The sequence below is a fragment of the Nyctereutes procyonoides genome, unplaced genomic scaffold (assembly GCF_905146905.1).
Source record: "Nyctereutes procyonoides isolate TBG_1078 unplaced genomic scaffold, NYPRO_anot_genome, whole genome shotgun sequence".
Lineage (NCBI taxonomy): Eukaryota > Metazoa > Chordata > Mammalia > Carnivora > Canidae > Nyctereutes > Nyctereutes procyonoides.
Window position 1 is genome coordinate 54,592,448 of NW_026575046.1, and position 21,648 is coordinate 54,614,095.

Below are 21,648 nucleotides of genomic sequence, written 5' to 3' on the forward strand. Positions count from 1 at the left end.
AGAGCATCGCATGGTGACAGGTGGCCACGGCACTCAGGCCAAGCGTCGCCTAAGGTACAGACTTGCTCAGTCACCATGTTGTACACCTGAAACCAATGGGACATTGCGTGTCAACTGCACTTCAGTAGAAATAAACGAATAAAGACGCCCTTCCTGGGAGCACCCCCCCCCCGCCCGGTGCTCACTGCATTCCCGGGGAGCCACTGCAAGCCCTTACCGTCATGCCCTTCACAAGAAACCAAGCTCCATGTGGCCTGCCCGTCGACTTGGGTATCTTCATGCTCCTTCTGGGTTCAGGCTCTTTCCGGTTGTCACTTAGGGCATCCCGGGACCTAAAATGTGTCCTGTTTACAAGGCGGCCCATTGCATGCTGCTCAGGAGCCATTTGCATGTCCCTTGGCGACAGTCTGGGCAGCAGAAGCTCGAGCGCGGGCTCCTTAGTGGGGAGGCACGTGGGCAGATGCCAAGGCAGCCTTCAGTCTTGTGAGCCCAGAAAAGTGTAGGGGAGCTGCCTGTCCCGGGTTGCTTCCATCCGAGTGTGGCCGTGTCGGCCCCGTCACTGAGGACTCCTGTGTACCGTTCTCTGCTTCCACCACTTGAGCTACCTCCTGACAGCTGCACAGAAGGGCTGCCGTTTCTACACAGCGACTCCGTGTGGGACATATGTCTGTGACCCTTGATTTTCACCACAGATGTGAGAAAGGTGAGAGCTGGGGAGACCAAGGTCTGCTCCGGTGATGCTGAGGCCTGTGTGCACACACCCTGGGGGGCCGTGAAGGCCATGCGAGCACAGATTGCTGAGGGCCTCCCCCCAAGTGTCAGACTCAGCAGTTCTGAGAGTGGACCCCAGAATCTGCACGTGTTCAAGGCTCCTGGGTGATGCTGATGCCATGACTCTGAGGAGCATACTTTGAGAACTACTGGTCTACCTCCCACAGGCAGGGTTCACACCCACACCTGCAGGATTCCAAAACCTACGTCATCTTAGCCCATAGGAATTGCCCTGGGGCGTGTGTCCCATCTGGACCCTTAGCACCTGCTCAGGTGATAGCTTGTCTTGCTGGAGTACCTTACCCTCGACTCTCCGTCCAGCTACCCCCACCCATCCTTCATGGCTCTGCTTCACGTTTCCTCTTCCACGAAGCCTTCCCTTAGCTCTGACCATAGCCAGCTGCTCCACCCCTGGGCTTGCCAGGGTCCCCCAGGCAGGACCCTGTTTCACATTGCTCACGTTGTTTAGTTCGCGATCACTGTCCCACCCCTCCCCGTGAAGCCCGTGAGGATGCCCAGCATTCATTCCTTGCTCTCTGAACCTCTGTGCTGTAGCTCATGTCTGTTCCATAGCTGTAGGATGAGTTGTTGAACGACTGTAGCCAGTGGCGGCATGCATATGGAGGTCACACCGGCTGTGACAGACAGATCTTCATCTCTCTGTGGTGGGGGTGCATCAACACTCTGCAGCAGTTGTTGCTAAAGGGACTAATTTGAGGAATATGTTAAATTAAGTGTGCTGGTGCTGCCTTCTCCAAGCTCGGCATCTCCCGCTTGTTCGGATGGGTTGTCCTATCTGATGTGCACCTCTGTTTTCTCTGACTGCCAGTGTTGGCTCGGAGCCTGACGGGCTAGCTGCTCCCGTCCTCCTTTACTCCTCCCTCTGTGTCCCTTCCAAAGCTGCACACTCTGACGAGAGGGTGAGAGTGCCCCAAGGAGATGATGGCTCTGGTGTATGTGTAGTTGGGTCCTCCCGTCTAAACCTTTGATGGTGTTAATTGACTCTGAAAGATGGTGGAAATCCCTACTGTGTGCTGGGCATGTTAGTGAGCTTGGGAAGTTCCCTTGAAAGAGGAGGTGCGTATCTGAGATGAGAGAGGTCCCTCTGCAGTGACTCATGGCTTCAGGAGATGATCTATGGAGGCCGTGGGGGCAGAGCCATGAGGCTGGCACAGCAAATGGAGGTGGTGTTTGGGGGTGGGAACAATGAGGTCTCCTGGGACAGAAGTGGACATGAAGCCATAAACATTCGGGCTGCCTACTTGTCATCCAGAGATGATCCCTGAGCCTCTGGCCAGGGGCACAGTTATGAATAAATACTGAGAAGAGAGAAGAAATCTCCATTTCAAATGTGGGGATGGAACAGTAGTGCTGAGCTCCTTGGCAGTTACGCATTCATTCCATACTCATGGAAACTGCAGTAATTTAGAGCAGTTCAGTATTTAGACTCAACTGTGTAATTCATCCTGATGTTTCCCATTCATCAAAGCCTTGCGTTTGTTTGTATTACCATGAGAAAAATAAAAAAAAAAATGTGGGAAAAAAGATTCCTCCTCCTTTCATTACAGGCAGATTACGACAGAGTTACAACCCTTGGGGCCCTTCAAGCAAAGGAACATCTTGCTTCAATTAGATATAAATAATGAACAATAATTAGAAAGATTTCTTCATCGAATTTGTTATTTTATGTTTCCTTTCATCTGTAATGTATGGAAACAAATACCGAGCTCTGTTTCTGGGCCATGTAGCAGGGCCTGAAGGAACTCTGTGGAGTGTGTCCCCAGAGCAGAAGGAAGCATCCATGGCTGGCTCCTCTCTGTGCATGCTGTGGAGGCTGGTGTCAGCCCTGGATCCAGGGCCACGGGTGCAGAGAGGAGGCTGCCTCGGCCCCAGCCCTCCAAATTCTTACAGCCTGCTGTGCAGAATAATTGTTACTAGCTACTGGCCACCGAGTTTGTGTCAGGCCCTGCTTTATGAGCTGAGCACACAGCTCCTCAGTTAGGCTTAATGGCGGCCCCATGCCATGGGCTCTGCTTCTTGCCCTGTTTTAAGAGATTTGAAGACTGAGGCACAGAGAGTTTAGAGCTAACCTGCCAGTCCTGCAGTGTCAGTGATGGTGGAGCTTTGAGGTAAGGCAGGTGGTTAGACTCCCGAGATCTGCTTCCTCTCGCTCTAGGATGCTGTCCTCTGAAATCACAGTGATATTATGCTGCCATAGAAACCATGCAAGGTGTAGAGATGGCACGGGAAGGAAAGGGATGGTGATGGCTTTGCACGGGGAAGGGAGGCATCTGGATCTTCAGGGTGTGTGCAGGAAAATATCAGGTGGATAAGTGAGATAAAGGGGCTCCAGGCAGAGGAAGCACCATGGCCTGGTGCAGTAGAGGAGGACTGTGTAGAATTTCTCCTATCAGCATTGGCTCTGGGGCTGCGAGGAGACAGGTGCAGCAGCTGGAGATGAGACCAGAAGATGGAAGGGTGTGCAGGTCAGGTTGAGAAGATGGGATCCCCTCATGGAAAGGGCGACTCAGGGAGAGGAGGCGATGATGATCCTGGTTGGCACAAAGGAGAAACAGGTTTCTGGAAGAGAAAATGAAGAGTGATCAAGGTGGAGCCTGGAGAGAGAGCATTTAGAGGATTGTTGTTCTTTTTGCCGTTTTATTCTACATGTGACGATCTCTCAACACTCTGAACCAGGTGGTGCTCATTTAAGGCGAGGGAGAGCTTTGTGCCAAGTGGTCCTTCCCGGTCTGACTATTGCCCCTACCCCAGGGAAGCCTCTCCTTATCCACCCCCTCGTGCTCTCCCTCCCCCCAACATGCACATGGCCTGAGCTGCCTGCTTCTCCTTCGTGTACAACAAGCCCCAGGCTCTCAGAAGTGCTTTGTTTTTATCTTTGCCATCTTTTAATAATTGTCAACACCTAAAAATCAGGACACTTCATATAAAATCACAGATTTCTTTGTTTACTGAAGACAAATTGAGGGGTGGTGCTCAAAATGCAACAACTGGGTGGGACTCTAGAAGAGCTGCAAGCTTTGGCGGGGACATGGCTCTTCACTGCACATCCTGAGTGCATGTCCCTGCCCACACCAGTTCTAAACGGCAGGGACTTGTCATCATCATCATCATCATCATCATCATCATCAATCTTGCCAACAATGTATTTCCTCCCGGTTCTGTAGGCGCTGGAGTTAGAGACCTTTGGGGTCCAGCCACCCACGTTGCCCTGACTCTTATGCTGTGGTTGTCTGTATGCTTCTATGGCTGAGGGCAGGAATGATGGCTTATTCACCCTTTTGTCCCTTGAACTCAGCACAGGACCTGGTTTTGGGTGTTCAGTAACCCTATTGAATTAATCTACACTGAGGAAACATCATTGTGATAGGATTAGGCCCTGGCCAGTCATGCTCTGGGCTGAGGAACTGCAGCTACTTGGGGTTTGGAGTGAAGAATGTGGATAATGGGCCACACTGGGGTCCTCAGGAGAACCTTGCGGCCCATTCATATCCCCGCGGTGTGTGACATACACCTACCCTTCACTCCTTTTTGCCCTTTCAGGACGTTCCAAGACCTCTCCAAACAAGTCGACATATCTTACGGCACCGTCCGGGATTCTGCCGTGTATGAGTACTTCCGAGCCAAGGGCACCAACCCCCTGGAACAAGACAGCACGTTTGCTGAACTCTGGCGGACCATCAGCAAGAATGGAGGGGCTGACAACTGTGTGTCCAGTCCTTCGGAAGGCATCAGGAAGGTAGGCGGGAGCTGGCCTTGGCTTCGTGTGTGCTGTGACGGGCTGTGGGCACCGTCATCTCCAAGGTAGGAGACACCTTTCCAGAGCATCTCCTTTGAGTAGCCCTGTCACCTGCAGGGCGATCCGTCTTCAGCCAGTTGGATAGAAATTTGTCACAGGCACTTGAGTGTGGTGCACACATTCTTTAGGTAAGATGCCCGTTCTTGGCAACAGAAGCAGAGGGGCTGCTCATTAGGTATCTTCTAAGTTTCCAAAGTTTCAGTCAAGAGCAGACAAGTTAAGCCTGAGACATGGACCCCCTGCCTCCTGGGTTTATAGGATGGGGGCCCACAGGGGCCTGCCCAGCCCAAGGGAGAACACTCAGCAAAAGCAGAAGTAGAGGACCAGGTAAGAGGTGGAGGGACTGAGGGGACAAGGTTGAGGAGAGGGTGGGCACACCCCGGGCAGGGTTAGAGTGGAGAAGAGCACACGTGAGGGGCAGAAGGCCCAGAGCAAGAGCTGGACAGTTGGCCTGGCGTGTCTGGGGGCCTGTGCTTTGGAAAAGAGGTGTGTTTGGGGGGGGTGATGAGGATAGCAAACCCAGGATGGAGTCTATGGTGGGGGAAGCTGAAGGAGAGCAGGTGAGAGGGAGCCAGGGCCAGAGAGAGGGAGGACGCAGAAAAGCCATCACCTTCTTCAGCAGCGGGTTAGACTCCACTCATTTATATCATCTAATTGCCCACAATGACCTGAAGTAATCATCGTCCTCCCGTTATACAGATGAGGGGGTCAAAGACAGGGGGTCACACTCCGAGGTAGGTTCTGATGCCTGGGTCCGGGCTGTGTTTGGCATTTATCCACCACGTGCTTGCGGAGCCCTCGAAGGTCAATGCGGAAGAAGATGGCGGAACGAAGGCAGGTGTCTCATCAGGGAGCTGCTGGTGGTGGTGTCCTGTCCGGGGACCCTCCCGTGCAGTAGCTGCTGTCCCTGAGGTTGCTAGTGAATGGTGTGAGAAAGCTGTGCACCTGTGCAAGGCTGCTGTCTCCGCGCAGACGAGCAGTCCAGCCTGCCTCTGCGCCTCCTCCCTTGCCTTCTGTTCTCACGCAGCAGCTCGCCTGGGATGGCTTCTTGCTGTTGAGCCACACTGAGCAGCGGAACGCGTCTGGGCTCTAAAGCCTGACGCGCTTGGGTGTGAATCCCAGCTCCGTGCTCACCAACTATGTAAAACCGGGGACAGCGCTCTTCCTGTCTGGAACCTTCTCAGAGTGGAGAGAGGCCCTGTGGGGCCTCCTCAGAAACTTAAAATATTCAGAAGAACGTGTTATGGTGGATACCGCGCCCAAGTGATAACCTGACAAAAATAGTAGAATGCAATATAAAAAATGTGCTATTCCCTTGCTTACAGCATTTATTAAAATCTCTTTGTTTTTAGTGAATTACAAAGGATGGCGCTCTAACCCCAACTCCTAGGTCTTTTTTCATCCCTGACAATGAATCTTTGCAGCTGTAGGCGACCTCATTTGGAGAGAATGAATACAAAGTTGACTTAAGGCTTCTTATGAATGTAAGGCCTAGGCCAAATGGCCTTTGAGTTTCTGCTCCCTGCTTGCTTTGTCTCTCAGAGAGAGCCGATAGTCCCATTCACATAGGATTCTTTTTTTTTTTTTTGAGAATTTTTTTATAAATCTATTTTTTATTGGTGTTCAACTTGCCAACATACAGAATAACACCCAGTGCTCAACCCGTCAAGTGCCCCCCTCAGTGCCTGTCACCCAGTCACCCCCACCCCCTTCCCCTTCCACCACCCCTTTCTGATATTTCCCATTCATTTTTCACCTTTCCCCTTTATTCCCTTTCACTATTTTTTATATTCCCCAAATGAATGAGACCATATAATGTTTGTCCTTCTCCGATTGACTTATTTCACTCAGCATAATACCCTCTAGTTCCATCCACGTCGAAGCAAATGGTGGGTATCTGTCATTTCTAATGGCTGAGGAATATTCCATCGGATACATAAACCACATCTTCTTTATCCATTCATCTTGGATGTGAGGGTGATCTGGCTGTAACATCTGTCACCCCATTGATCACCAGGGTTGATTCACATAGGATTCTTATGAGGATTCATTGCAACGGTGCTACAAAAAGTACTCCTTATAAAGGAAAAGATGGCTACTTTTGACTTTATTAAACTTCCATTCATCGTAAGACACTCTAAAGGAAAAAAAAAGACAAGTCACACACTGGGAGGGGATATTTACAATGCATTATAACCAAGATAGGATTGAATATCAAGGTTATAGGAAGAGCTTTTCCAAATCAATAGGAAAAATTCAAACAATTTAACAGGAAAATGGACAAAAGACTTGCACAGGCCTTTCACAGAAGAGGCAATGCGTATGGCCAGGAGGCCTAGGAAGAGATGCTCCAAATCATTAGTGATTGAGGATATGCAAATCAAGACCATAAAGGTATATCATTTTACACCAATTAGACTGGCATAAAACGAGAGGTGGTGGAGAGGACGGGAGTAACAGGTGGTTAATTGCTGGTGGGAGTATACCCAGTACAACCACTTTGGAAATGAGCGTGCTATTCTCTTATAAAACGGAACATTCATATACCCTGTGACCCAGCGAGGCCACTCCTATGTATCCGCCGAAGAAAGGACACTCCTGAACGCACTTCAGAAGTGAGAAAGGTCAGGGTAGTATTGCTTATAGAGTCAGAACCCTGGAAATGATCCAAATGAGCTTTAACAAGGTGAAAAAATATGACCTGCAATGAAATGAATGGCCTACAGCTTCATGGAATAGCACAGTTGAATCTTCGCAGAATAACACATCGAATCAGAAAAAGCATTAACGGCAATTTCATGTGGGCCCACTAATAGGAAACAACGTACTCCTTAATACCCCATTTAAGGAGTACGTTCATGGTGTGTTCCTGTTGTCCTGGACCTAGGGTTGTGATTAATCCCGGATTGTGTACCTACCTACCCTTCCAGATGCGTAAGTCCCGACCAAGCCAGGCAGAGGTTGGCTCCTAGAGACGCCAGGCCCTTTTGTCCTTGCCTGCTGGCCTCGCTCCTGGTGCACCTTAAGAGAACAAACAGCACCGCAGGGCCCTCACCACAGGGAGATGAATCTGGAGATGGGTCGTCAGGGAAGTGTCCCCATCATCCTACTCACCCCTAGCCCATTGCTGGCACATTAAAAATCATCCCCCCGTGGTGATGTGTAGGGTCTGAACTCACAATTAAAGCAACGTAGAGAAGGTAAGTAGGGGAAGATGCAAAGAAAGGATTCCTTCCAAGTGCCTGTAGCTTCGTGGTACAGAGCCTAATCTTTCTCCAGTACATAGGATGTGTTACTTTTATGACACCTTCATTTTATAAACCCCAAACCAGCTTTGGGATCACAAATCTCCCTCGTATATTCGGATCTTTAAGAAAAAAAAAAAAAAAAGACCGACTGCCAGCACTAGACAAATGTTAAGGGTTTTATAACTAGTGTCATAAAAGTGAGTTTATGGTATTGTCAGAAAATGGAGTGGACTGCATTTTTTACTGGAAGGAGAGCTCAGCTTTGCTCTCAGATCCTCTTCGTGGGCCTGGGAGGCAGCGGTGAGGAGGGGGGGCTCCTATATCTGAAACTCTCCCTGTCTCCTGCCCCCATGGGGCGGCCCCTCACCTGTCCCCCCACCCCCACCCCCTTGCCAAGCTACAGCTTCAGAAACCTGGAGAATGCCACCCACCAGTTGCAGACCAGGCTGAGGGGGGGCGCCGCCCCAAGTGAGGGTCGTGTCCTGAATTCAGGAACTATTAAGGAAAAATCCAGCCAAAGACACCTTGCTTCTGTGCAGCGTAGGGAGCCTGGCAAAGGTGAGGAGGGGGTGCCCTCCCCCCAGAGACGTCACCAAAAGCTCTTTTAGCAAGGGGAGGGTGACCTCGCTTCTAATTTCCAGTTACTCTTTGGCGACTCTGGCTCCATTTCTGGAGGGCGCTCGGGAGTGGAGCGATGTCTAATTGCTACTAAAGTCAAGGAGCTTGGAGTAGAGGGTAACCTCAGAGCGCTGCTATTATTTTTTCTTTGGGAGTGCTACAGCTTTTAATGACTTGAAACCAATTTAGGTGGGAAATTGCTTAGCAAGAGGTGATTACTTCTCCGCAACATCAGAACCAGGGGAAGGGATCGTGTCACGGTGGCCCCACCTCTGCGACCCACTCCTTCCTGCTGGTGGCCGCTCAGACGTGGAGGAGAGAACAGGAAGGAGTGTATGAGGGAAAGGCAGTTTTGTTTATTTATTTTATTATTATTATTTTTTTAATAATAAATTTATTTTTTATTGGTGTTCAATTTACCAACATACAGAATAACACCCAGTGCTCATCCCGTCAAGTGCCCCCCTCAGTGCCTGCCACCCAGTCACGCCCACCCCCTGCCCTCCTCCCCTTCCACCACCCCTAGTTGGTTGCTCAGATTTAGGAGTCTCTCATGTTCTGTCTCCCTTTCTGATATTTCCCACATATTTCTTCTCCCTTCCCCTCTATTCCCTTTCACTATTTTTTATATTCCCCAAATGAATGAGACCATATAATGTTTGTCCTTCTCTGATTGACTTATTTCACTCAGCATAATACCCTCCAGTTCCATCCATGTTGAAGCAAATGGTGGGTATTTGTCGTTTCTAATGGCTGAGGAATATTCCATTGTATACATAGACCACATCTTCTTTATCCATTCATCTTTCGATGGGCACTGAGGCTCCTTCCACAGTTTGGCTATTGTGGCCATTGCTGCTATAAACATCGGGGCGCAGGTGTCCCGGCATTTCACTGCATCTGTATCTTCAGGGTAAATCCCCAACAGTGCAATTGCTGGGTTGTAGGGCAGGTCTATTTTTAACTCTTTGGGGAACTTCCACACAGTTTTCCAGAGTGGCTGCACCAGTTCACATTCCCACCAACAGTGTAAGAGGGTTCACTTTCTCCGCATCCTCTCCAACATTTGTGGTTTCCTATTAAGTGCCCACAGCATGCAGTTCTACCAACAGGCCTGCCCGCGCTCCGTAAGTCTCCTAAACACGGGGTTGTCCCGGGATGAGTCACGTGCTGGCTGGCTGAGCAGAAATGCATAAATCTGAGATGTAGTTGGTGCCATCGGTTAGCAGGTCACCCCCGTGGATTCCCTGATGGGACTGGGAAGGGAGGTCACTCCAGGCTCCAGCTCAGGCTTGCTGCTTAATGGCCCTGTCTTAGGAAGGAAACCCGGCCAGTCCGCACAGAGGAGAGGGGCTGCCTTCCTCTCCCTCCGTCACCCGCTCCTGTCAGCCCAGGAAGGCGTAGACCCGTACGGGCAAACCCCGGTCCATGGGCGAAATCTGGCCTCCCGCCTGCTGTTGTAAATGAAGCTTCACTGGGGCACGGCCACACTCCTTCACTTACGTGCGGTCTACGATGTCTCCCCAACTGCCTCAGCAGAATTGGGTAGTTGTGACAGAGACCATAAGGCCTTCAAAGCCTAGAAGGTATATGACGTGGCCCTTTGCAGGACATGTTTGCGGATCCCTGGTGTGGGCCAGCAGCGGGGCCGGGGACGCTGCCCTAGTGTGTATCTAAGAGCTCATATGCATGTCCAGTCCCTTGTCATCTGGCTCTGCATGGTCTCAGGGTGTGCAAGGATACCAAGGCAGGAGCCCGTTCTCTAGTTCTGTGCCATCTAACAGCCCCTAGGCGTCTGCGGCAGCACAGCACCCAGCTCTGGGCCACCCAGTGGTACGCTGGCGTATCTAGCCGTGCGTCATCTTAGCTCTGTGCCGTCTAGTGGCTCACGGGCTCTGCCCACACGCTGTCCTCTCTTGTCCTTCTCAGGTCTAACCCTGGTGGCCCAGGGGCTTCTCCTTCACGATCCTGGGTCCCAGCTCTGCTCCTGGCCCAGCCTTCGTCTCCCCCTGAAATCTGTTGAGCCGTCTCTGTGGTCCAGGCCCTGTGCCAGACTATCTACGTGTATTATTCTTTTCATCCTAAACAGAACTACTTGATTATCATTATCTATGTCGTATAGAACTGGGACCTGAGCCCCAGAGAGATGAAGTGGCTTTTGCCCAAGGTCACAGGGACCTGAGTAAGTCATGGCACAGTCCAAGCCAAGGCTCATTCCAAACTTCCTCTTCCCAGGGGGTAGCATTCCCATCTCTATGCCTCACTGTGCCTCTCTCCCTCGCGTCCTCTTTACCTGTGCTTTTATTTCCCTTCCTCTTTTACGCCAAAGTAAGGAGACACTGGCTTTTAAAAGCCTTACCTGTCCTTCTGTACCTTAGCAAAGGTTTCTTCAGTCTCCGATTTTGATCTTTTGATTTCCAAACTACTAAAATATCAATTAAAGACATTTTGAGATGCAGAATTGGGCTGGCAGGTGGCTCAGATTTATACAAGAATAACTTCATCACATGAAATCAAACTTCCATGTTGTTGGAATTTTTTTCTTCAGCTTTTGATCAACACAAGCAGGTAATATCCAGTGTAACCCAATTTCGGTGCAGTGCCAGGGCTGACCTGGACTGCCAATTTATTAAGGCTTTCCATAAATCAGACCTCATATTTAATAACATTGTCAAATAGAATACGGTGTTAATAGTTCAAATGTCAATCTTCGCAGCTCATTGAGCTCTTCGGATACATACACAAGTCGCTTGTTTCAGACCCTGTGGCTAGAGATAGTATTTTTCCGAGGGAGGTAGCTTTTGAGTCCAGCAGTCGTAACAGAAGGTGGTTTTTTCCACTCGGTAAATACCGCTGAGGTCATAAAGTGTGAATGCAAATTCAGGAAGAAAACAGGCCCACAAATCTTATTTATTTCCACACTGATCTAATGCTCGCCCTGGACCAGATTGGGTATCAACCATCAGCCACTGTGCTTTGTCCCTTCCTCTTGCTCTCTGCTCTGTGACAAGGGCTGCCTCCTTTGCATACGCTGTCTGCTGAATGTCAGCAACTGTACCCTGTGGCAGAAAAGGATAGGGTTAGGGGCCGTACTCTGAGGCGGGAAGGTCCTTCTCGGGGTCCCCAGAAAGACTGCAGCTTTCCATGGGAGGACAGGGAACGTGGGTGCCCCACGGGTCTTCATCTGGAAGGAGCACGTTGAGGAAGCATCCTGGTTTCCCAGCCTCTGGAAGTTCTCACTGAGGAGTGAGTGGGAAGAGGCTTTGATGGAATATGTTCCTTTGTATTTGGGGGATGCTAGGTGCAATGACCAGGGAGATTTGGCCAGCTTGATCAAAGGGACTCTTAATGTGGCTCTGGCCTCCTGGAAAGGGGACCGGTACAGACAGGCAGCCCCTGCAGAAGAAAGGAACAACACAGGCTTGGCAGCAGCCAGGCCTTCCAGGCTTGTCCAGGACACCTGTTCAGCTCTTTCTCTGCTTCTGAGTCCATGCATACCAGGGATTTGACGTGCCTCCTTCCTTCTGAGATGCTCACACGGGATAACTGTTCATCTCTATATCTTTTATACTTGCTCGAAAGCACCATATCCATTTTTCGAGTTGGATAGTCTCTTCTCTTTATTTGTCCATTTATTCACTTACTCATCCATTCAAGACACGTAGCTTGGATAGCTTCTCCTAGGAGTTTGGAGATGGGAGTTTAAGTCCCACTTTTGACTTAATATAATCTGTGGCTTGTCTCTGGTCAAGTGAATTCACCTCTCTGAGCCATCTGTGAGACTGAGAAGAGCCTGCCCAGGTTAGCGGTGAGCCTACCAATGCATTCAGCAGGAAGTGTCCAATATGGTAACGAAAGATGAGCATTCAATTGGAGAAGGACCATCATTATATGGTCTCATTCATTTGGGGAATATAAAAAATAGTGAAAGGGAATAAAGGGGAAAGGAGAAAAAAATGAGTGGGAAATATCAGAAAGGGAGACAGAACATGAGAGACTCCTAACTCTGGGAAACGAACTAGGGGTGGTGGAAGGGGAGGTGGGCGGGGGTGGGGGTGACTGGGTGACGGGCACTGAGGGGGGCACTTGACGGGATGAGCACTGGGTGTTATTCTGTATGTTGGCAAATTGAACACCAATAAAAAATAAATTTATAAAAAAAAAAGAAAGATTGACATTCGGTAGCCATCAGCAAACTGCCTCAGCGTCTACTCTTTGTGAGGAAAACAAGATAGCTAACATATAAAGACAAGTATCACCTAGTCCTTTTATGAGGTATAACTGACAGACAATGAAATGCACATGTATTAAGTGTTTGTTGCATGGGCTTAGACAACTGTATACAGTTGTGTAATCAACACCGAAAACAAGCTATAGAAGCTCTCCATCATTTGGGGAAATTTCCTCTTGTCACTTTCTGGATACTTCTCCCTATGCCCAGAAGCAACCACTTACAACTTTCTAGAAACACAGATTAGATTTACCTGTTCTTGGAGCCCCTCGGTGGCTCAGCGGTTGAGCATTTGCCTTTGGCTCAAGGTGTGTTCCCAGGGTCCTGGGATCGAGTCCCACCTCGGGCTCCCTGCATGGAGCCTGCTTCTCCCTCTGCCTGTGTCTCTGCCTCTCTCTCTGTGTCTCTCAGGAATAAATAAAATTAAAAAAATATTTACCTGTTCTTGTAATTCATATAAACAGAATAATATAAAATATATGTATTGTGCTCAGTTTCTTTCACCCAGTGAAACACCAATGAGATTTAAGTTGTGGATATCAGTACTTCTTTTTCTTTCTTCTTTTTGAGTAGTATTCCATTATATGAAAAACCCTCAATGTGTTCATCCAGTTGACATGCATTCAGTTGTTGCCAATTTGGGACTGATACGACTAAGACTGTATGATCATTTTTATACAGATCTTTTGTGGAGATATGTTTCCATTTTTCTTTACTAAATACAAAAGTGGAATTCTTGGGTCATGGGGTAGATGTGTATTTGCCTCTATAAGGAATTGCCCAAGCAACTCTGCCTCTATTTTATGCTCCCACTAGTCGTACCTGAGCCATATACTTGTAAGCTCCAGTTACTGGACATCCTAACCAACATTTAGTGTTGTAGTCTTTTTGACTGCAGACAATTTAGTGGATGTGAAGGATGGTTCTAGATAATTTTGCCGCAGACATCCTGCTGCAAGCATTTTCACTGCAAACATTTTTGCCACATAACTAATTAGCCACCAGGCGATTTGCCATAAAGATAGAATAACTGGTTGACAATCTGGTTTCATTTCTCCATTGAAAAATTCTTCTTTTTTTATATTATATAAATCTTAGCTAGCCCTCATAATTTCTACACAGTAACATGTAGAGATGATGGTCTTAAAATAGTGGATGATGACAAATCCATATGTTGACTTGATAGAAAATACAGTGATAAAACTTACTGGAAGTGTGAAATAAGGGAGTGTAAAGCCAGATTGCACTCTAGACAACACTAGAAAATGACGACAGATCAGTTACAATGATCACAAAGCTCAGTTACAAATGTATTACAGCGTTAGCATTTCTTCCACATTTTCCATAGAACATCTGTCAGTGGACGTGTGACCCTGTGCCAGGAATGAACAGTGTAGGAGGCTCCCATAATGCAATACAAAGCTCAGTTACAAATATGCATCCTAGTATTTGGAAAACCGATATCTATCTTAATAATTAATTTTATTTTTTTCATGTTTCATTATGTCCTTTGTAATGTCCTTCTTCTCTTTTTCATTATTTTATCTTTTATAGCAAAATTGCCTTATGGCCAGTTAGTTATGCGGTAGAAATGCTTTCAGCAAAGATGACTGGCAAAGATGCTTATGACAAAAACGTGGACATGGTGAAGGATATCCCATTTTTTAATTGGCATTATTTTGGCGGCTAATGATGGCTAGCATCTTTCATGTGCTTATTGGTCATCCACATAGCCTCTTTTGAGAAGTGTGCGCACAATATTTTGTTAATTTTTACAGGCCACTGCAGCTTTTCATTATAGATTTAGGTGAGTTTTCAATATCTTCTAGATGTAAGTCCTTGATCAAATGCAAGTCCTGCAGCTATAATTTCCAGTCTGTAACTTGCCCGTTCATTTTCTTAATGGTGTTTTTTAAAGAGTAGAATTTTTAAATGTTGATAAAACCCCACATATAAGGGTTTTTTTTCTTTTATGGTTTTAATGCCTTTTTATCCTAAGAAAATTTCCTACCTTAAAGTTGCACATTTTATCCTATAAGATTTTCACATTTTTTCATCTATTTATGTTTCACATCTATGTTGCATATCATATTAATTTTTGTATATGGAGTAAAGAAGTGGTTCAGGTTCACTCCCCCCCATATATATATCCAATTGATTTAGCACAATTTATTAAAATAAAAAATAAAAACATGTTTGCCTAACAAGGAGAATAGATGTGTTGATTGAAAATTAACTGGCCATATATTTGTTGGTCTCTTTCTGGATTCCATATTCTGTTCCACCGATCTATATACTTATACTTTTTTTAAAAGATTTTATTTATTTACCCATGAGAAACACAGAGAGAGAGAGGCAGAGACAAAGGCAGAGGGAGAAGCAGGCTCCATGCGGGAAACCTTGATGTGGGACTCAATCCCAGGACCCCAGGGTCATGACCTGAGCCAAAGGCAGACGTTCAGCTGCTGAGCCACCCACATGCCCTGATCTATATATTTATTCTATGCCAATACAATAGTGTCTTGATCACTGTAGCTTTGTAATAATTCTAATACCTCCTTAAATCAGGTAGTGTAAGTCCTTCGACTTTGTTTCTCTCTTATAAGAGTATTTGGGCAATTCTAGATCATTTCCATTTCCATTTAAATTTTAGAATCATCTCGTCAAACTTCTTCAAAAATGCTTGAAATTCTGATAGCTCTTATACTGAATCTATAGATCATTTGAAGTAAAATTGATATCTTCACAATTTTGAGTCTTCTAATCCACAACAGTAGTTTTTCCTTTCAAAACACCCAACTTTTGACTTTATTGATTTTTCTCTGTTGTTATAGTTTGTTGATTTCAGATTTTTTGTTAAAATCTTTTTCTCCTATTCACTGTGGTTTTAATTTGATCTTACTTCTTCTTGCTTCTTAATGTTGAAACTTATACCATTGCATTTTACTCTTGTTCTCTCTCTTGATACAAGCATTTAAGGCTATAAATTTGCTTCTATGCCCTGTTTTAGCTGAATCCCTTGGATTATTATGTTGTATTTTCATTATCATTAAGCTCAAAATATGAAGTGTCAGACTTAGTCTTTTTCTTTACAATGTCCCTATTGAGTTCTGGAGGACAGCAAATGGCTGTAATTTAATGTGGGAAGAGGCTATAGGTATAGAGAGCAGAGATTTATTCTGTTTAGTGAGACTGAGGAAAGCTTCCTAAGGTTCTTCTGTCATGAACTCACATTTACAATCCAAACACCTCAATTCCTTTTCAGTTTTGAGGATGCGAGGGTGAGAATGTGAGAGAAAACTGGCAAGCAGAAAATCAAACACACAGAAATATAAAGGAAACCAGAGCGGCAAAAAAGAGAGTTGACTGCCGCGCAAACAAAATCCATTTTTATTTCTATGGAACGTATAGGTTCCTTGTAGGAGGATGAAGGCAGTGGTGTTTTCCGTGCTGAGCAGTTGCTGTCTACACAACCCCTTCCTGGGACCTTGGGCTGAATTCTAAGTGTCTTAGCCATGTAATATACCTCGGCCTTTAACTCTGGCCCAACCCAACTCCAAGCACACTAAGGTTAAATATCCCCCAATCCATGCCAGGGTTTAAAGTAATAAGGGCTTTTAAGAGGAAATCATATAGATTTATAATTTAAATGTAATATATCACCATTAAGAAAAGCTTGAAGTACTCCTAAAAGTAAGCAGAGAAAACCAGCCAGACTTTTTTTTTTCATCACCTAAATAAGCCTCCAGGGATTTCTTGTATATATTCCTGTCTAGTCTTTTTTGAATCTCTACAAATACCTTTTATTCTACAAAGATTTTATATAATTATAATGTTACCGAAAATATATTTTATCCTGTTTTTCTAATACTATTACAGAACTTCATAAAAATTATTTTTGTGGCTAATTAATATTGCATCAAATAGATGTAAAACAATTTATTTAAATATTTTCTTCTTGATTATCATTTGGATTATTCCTTAGTTTTCACAAATATAAATAACATTATTATGAACATCTTCAGGTGTAATGGTTTTTTAGGTACTATATTTATTCCTTTTAAGATCAAATTCTCAAAAGTAGAATTATACTATCAGAAAAGAATATATACATTGAAAGCTCTTGACACATATTGCTGAGTATCACCAAAAGTAGAACTTTAAGTAAATTACCTTCTTATCTTTGAGATCAGAAGAATACTCAGGTTTCAAAAATTTTTTTCTCATCAAAACCTTGTGGATTTAATTTTAGTATAAAAGATCTTTTTTATAAAATGGTACTTTTTCTACTTTTCTCATGTCCTCTGTTGTGATTTTCTTCCTTCCTTTCTTTTTCTTTTTATATAGGTACATATATATTTTTGCTTTATTTTGCTTTATTATTCTGGGAATGGAAGTAAAGAAGAAATCATCCTTTCAACTCATTTTCCCCTTGGCCCACATTAGGTGTCACAATCCATGATCCATGAATTTTTGTGGGTTTGAGAAAGTTAAGATCATGGTTAGATGTCTATCTTTATTTAATAATCAGAATTGATGCAAATACAAACACCTTCCTCAAATATGTATTTTTTCAGCAATTTACTTTGGTCTCTTATCATTCATTCATTAACTCATTTATGAATGCTGAGCTCAGTTAATATGTAAAAGTGGGCTTGATACTTTCCTTCTAAAATTGAGTTAGAATTGATGTAAGGCCAAATAAAGACTGAGGCTGATTTTGGACAGTATGTTCTTTCAAACATTAAAAAAAATAATTTATTTCTTTTCTTACTTTATCCACGCCTTTCCTTCCTTCTGTTGGAGCCTGGGGTCAATGTTTAGATAATCAGGAGATTCATATAACTTGTTGGCTGCCATTAAAGAGACATGGGATGGCTCAGGTGTGGTGTGAAGCTTCTGCCATGTTGTAGCTGAGTTATGCTTTAGCACAACCTGTTTATTAAAGAGAAAAACTGAAATTCGTGGAGGATGAGGGACTTCCTGAAAGTCAATCTTGAAGTCAGTTTGGGACCTGGGGCTTGAGCTCAGTATTTCCCTCACTCCAGCACCTCCAGGCACATTGCAGAAGTGGAGGGAGAGACATGATCAGAGTAAAACTTCACCTCTTGCCTTCCACTCATCTGGTAGCCCGACTGCTTCCCTTCCCTGTCCCCTCATTTATACATCACCTGACGATTGGAACATCCTTCCCTTTCTTGGTTGGCCAGACTGCTTCCTAGTTATTCCTCCACTCTTAGCAGAGGCATTCACTCTTCCTGAAGCTCCTACCCTCCACCCCATCCCTAGCTCCCCCTTCCCCTGGGGCAGGGCCAGAGGCTCCCTTATCACACTGTGTATCCTCGAGCAAGGCTTCATCAGATGCCATCCGTTCCTTAGTGCCCTACTTTGCCACAACCCCCAATACACTCAGAGGCTCCTTAGGTCTGTGTCTTAATCATTCATCTGTCCTCAGGTCCTGGAGCAGAGGTAGGCATAGCAGCAAAGCACTTGGATGTCCATCCATCCCTTCTAAAAATCAAACAAAATAAATGCTCAATGAGTAACAAATGAGAGTGTGCAGAAATGTAGGCATGTGCATCTTTCTTCAACACAAATGTGTGGGATTGCTGGTACCCAGTTGCCAAGAGAGCAAGAAGGGGTGAGGAGGGACAGGGAAGGCGGGGGGGTGGGGGACTTAGTATCCTGGAGCAGGTTCCCATACAATGGACTAAGTTGGCCCCTTCGTAACACCCTGCTGCTTAACTCTGTTTGGTGATGATTGGTTTGGGATAATATAGTCCAAAGATCAAGGAAAGCCCCCACTGTGCTTCTCTTATTAAATTACTTTGCTTTGGGTTTTGAGCATTGCCAAGCAAATCTCGTTATGAATTCTTCAATTACTTTCTTTTGCGATTTTAATAATTTGGTAGGGTAAGCTCTGGAATCAAACCAATATCCGTGCCATCATGCTAACTTTGATTATTTTCAAATTCTTCATTAGAGGGGTGGGAGGATATTCACTCCCCTTAAATCTGATTTTATTTTTCAGATTTGCTCTGCCCCATAATTTGCTTTGTACCCAGGTCTGATATGCTTCACCTTAGTGCTGGCTGTAAATGTGGGCTGATTCCATTCTGTTTGTTCCACTGAGTATTATTGCTTTGGGTTTTATGATTTAAGTTTTTACATGTTGAATTGAATTGTTTTGTTATTTGATTACATTAAAATCAAAAAGCGATTGCTGATGAAAACAATTTTGATTTATTGCGTCAGCCAGATTGTTTGTTGGCAATTTCTGTTTAGCTTAGTTTTATTTCCATTTTGTTGGTATAATGTTGTTTCTGCAGAAACAGGGAGAAAGGGAGGAAGGGAAATAACATTTATAAAGAATGATTCCATGGGACATTGTGCTTCTGTACTTTATCTTCACCATTGATGGCATTTTGTGATATTTCCATTTTGCAAATGAGGAACACAAAACACAAGAAGGTTGAACAGTTTGTCCAAAGATTATCGGACTCTTTCTGCCATCCATGTGTTCATTATTATTACTATTATTATTACCATCACCATCACCATCATCATCAATAATATAAAACCTATTTGAGTAGAAGTAGTGGTTTCCAGTGGGATGCATAGCTCTAATGAAGAGTCTCTTTATCTTCCGAGATAGAGGCGAGATAGAGATATTAAGGATTTAGGTGGCTTCGAACCTGACATTTGAAAATTTTAGTATGTGTTGGCATGTGTGTGAAAGGCGCACATACACATGCACACACACACACAAAAACACAGAGAAGGGCAGAGACAGAAGGAATGAGGGGTGGATGAACTTAAATCAGGAACATCCTTAAGAACAGTAAAAGCTCTGAAGGTCGTGCCCCCCAAGAATCAGATCAAGAAAGCAACCAGGGATGGCGCGGAGCTGGCGAAGAGCACGCTGAGCAGGGAGACCCGGTGTCCCTGGGATCTGCAGAACCCCCACCTGCAAGAGGCCTCGGACCCCGTGTGCAGCCGAGATCTCAGACCCAGCTTCCTACGTGAGAAGCGGTCTCCGCGCTTTCTCAAGGCCTCGGCACCCCTGGGCCATGTGCCCGCCACGTGCTGCCAGGTGGAGCTCAGAGTTTGTTCACGAGAGACGGGGGTCCACTTCAAGCTCTCTGGTCCGGGTGTGGCCTCCCTTGTAGCTCCTCAAAGCGCTTTCAGGCTATTGCGGGAGCTTTTTGTCTCAAGGCCGACATTTCAGCAAAGGCCATAAAGATGGGCTTGGAGAAGGAGACTCCTCACCAGGAACCCCCGGAGATGGCCTCCAACACCTGAGGCGGTCGTCTTTAATATGAATCGTGACCACACACGATTTTACTGCCTCCCTGTCCTTCGGGCACGAGATGCCAATTCCCAACACCTTTTATGGCTAAACTAACAGTGGGAGGAAGTGACTACAGATGGCAAAGCCACCCTGGCCTGGGGCAGCATTGCGGTGGGGTGGGTGGGGAGGGAGGAGATTCATGCATCTCCTTTGAACTTTGTCTCAATGAAGTCAAGTGCTTGGTTAAAGCACCATAGGTGGGGGGAGTGCAGCAAGGGATTGGGACTAACAAGAACTGGGTTTGGTTCTGGCCTCCCCTCTTGTGCCAGAGGCGAGACTTTGGCGAGTTAACTCACTCCCAAAGTTATGGCCTCTGAAAAATAGGAATGATCATCCTGTGTCTTTCCAGGTTTACCTTCCAGTTTAGAGGTGATGTGAGGTGATGGGTGCAGTGCCTGAGAGAGCACGTCGTTCTCAGAGTGTGGCCCTTGGACCAGCAATACCAGCATCATCCAGAACATGTTAGAAGTGAAATTCTTGAGCTCTGCTTTCAACCCTAGTAAATCAGAAGCTGAGGGAAGGGCACAAGGCAGAGATTAATAATCTGTATTTGAAGATACCCTCCTGGTGATTCTTATTCCTTCTTCAGTTTGAGAACATGCATTTGAATGAGTGGTGTTTATGGTTATTGTTATGATCGGTGTTTTGTTAGTATGAATATTTGATTTATTCCTGGATCTTAGAAAGTGACTCTTGGCCAGAGACCCGAGGGTGTCCTCTGATGCTGCCCATGAAGGTCAGCCTCTGGAGGAGAGAACAGGACTGAGAGGAGCAAACATGATGGGGTGCACAGGACATATCCAGTCCAGCTCCAGTGATGCTGATGCTGCAGGTCCAGGGAACACACTTTGAGAACTACTGGTCCATATCATAGATTTTTGAGGCTGTTAAAGCCAGAGAAGACCTTAAGGATGATGTCCACTCGCCTTCCATATTTACAAGTCAGTAGTGAGTTGGTAACCGGGCCAAGACTGTGACCCAGGCTAGCAGTCTTCCTAATTTACCAGGCTGATGACTGAGGAAGATCCCAAGTGTTGTTTTCCCCAAGACATTTGCATTTTAATGCAAAAAAATCAGGCTTCCCAGATTCTAGCATTTGTGCCTTCAGTTCTTCACTTTATACACATTTATTCAGCACCAACTGTATGCCAGATATCATTCTGGGCAGTGACTAGGACATGCATGGCCATGGGGCTGACATTCCTTCCTGTGTGTGTGTTTGTGTGTGTGTGTGTGTGTGTGTGTGTGTGCACGTGCGCACACAGGGAGTATCTGCACGGCCCCAGCCCCAGGCTTCTTCGTAGGATGTTTGACCACATGCCTGTCCTCTGTCTGCCAGATTCATGTATTCTTGAGTTGGTTCCCTTCCCTAAGACGACATTTTTCATTCTGTATTCTTTTCTCTTTATAACCTATTTTGTATCTAAGCAAGTCAGTTTGCTCTTTCTTTTAGATCATTCTTAATCTTTCCCATGGAAAAACTCAGATTAGATTGCTGTTTATCATGGTCTTTGGACAATTTAAAGTTTTGACAAATCATCTAAAATCAATGTGTCCCTCTGCCCTGCTGGGAAAGCTGTTTATAAAGCCCTTGGTTTTGCTGACGGTGAGC

The 21,648-nt window shown here is 45.7% G+C and overlaps 1 protein-coding gene across 2 annotated transcripts in view; it reads left to right on the forward strand.

The window, feature by feature from the left end:
* The window catches only part of GRID1 (glutamate ionotropic receptor delta type subunit 1), a 634,358-nt gene that overhangs the window by 588,232 nt on the left and 24,478 nt on the right, over nt 1-21,648 (forward strand). For both annotated transcript variants that reach the window (XM_055325891.1, XM_055325892.1), the window contains exon 13: nt 4,333-4,528. In XM_055325891.1, coding sequence (XP_055181866.1) covers nt 4,333-4,528 — 196 coding nt within the window. The remainder of the gene's footprint in view (nt 1-4,332; nt 4,529-21,648) is intronic.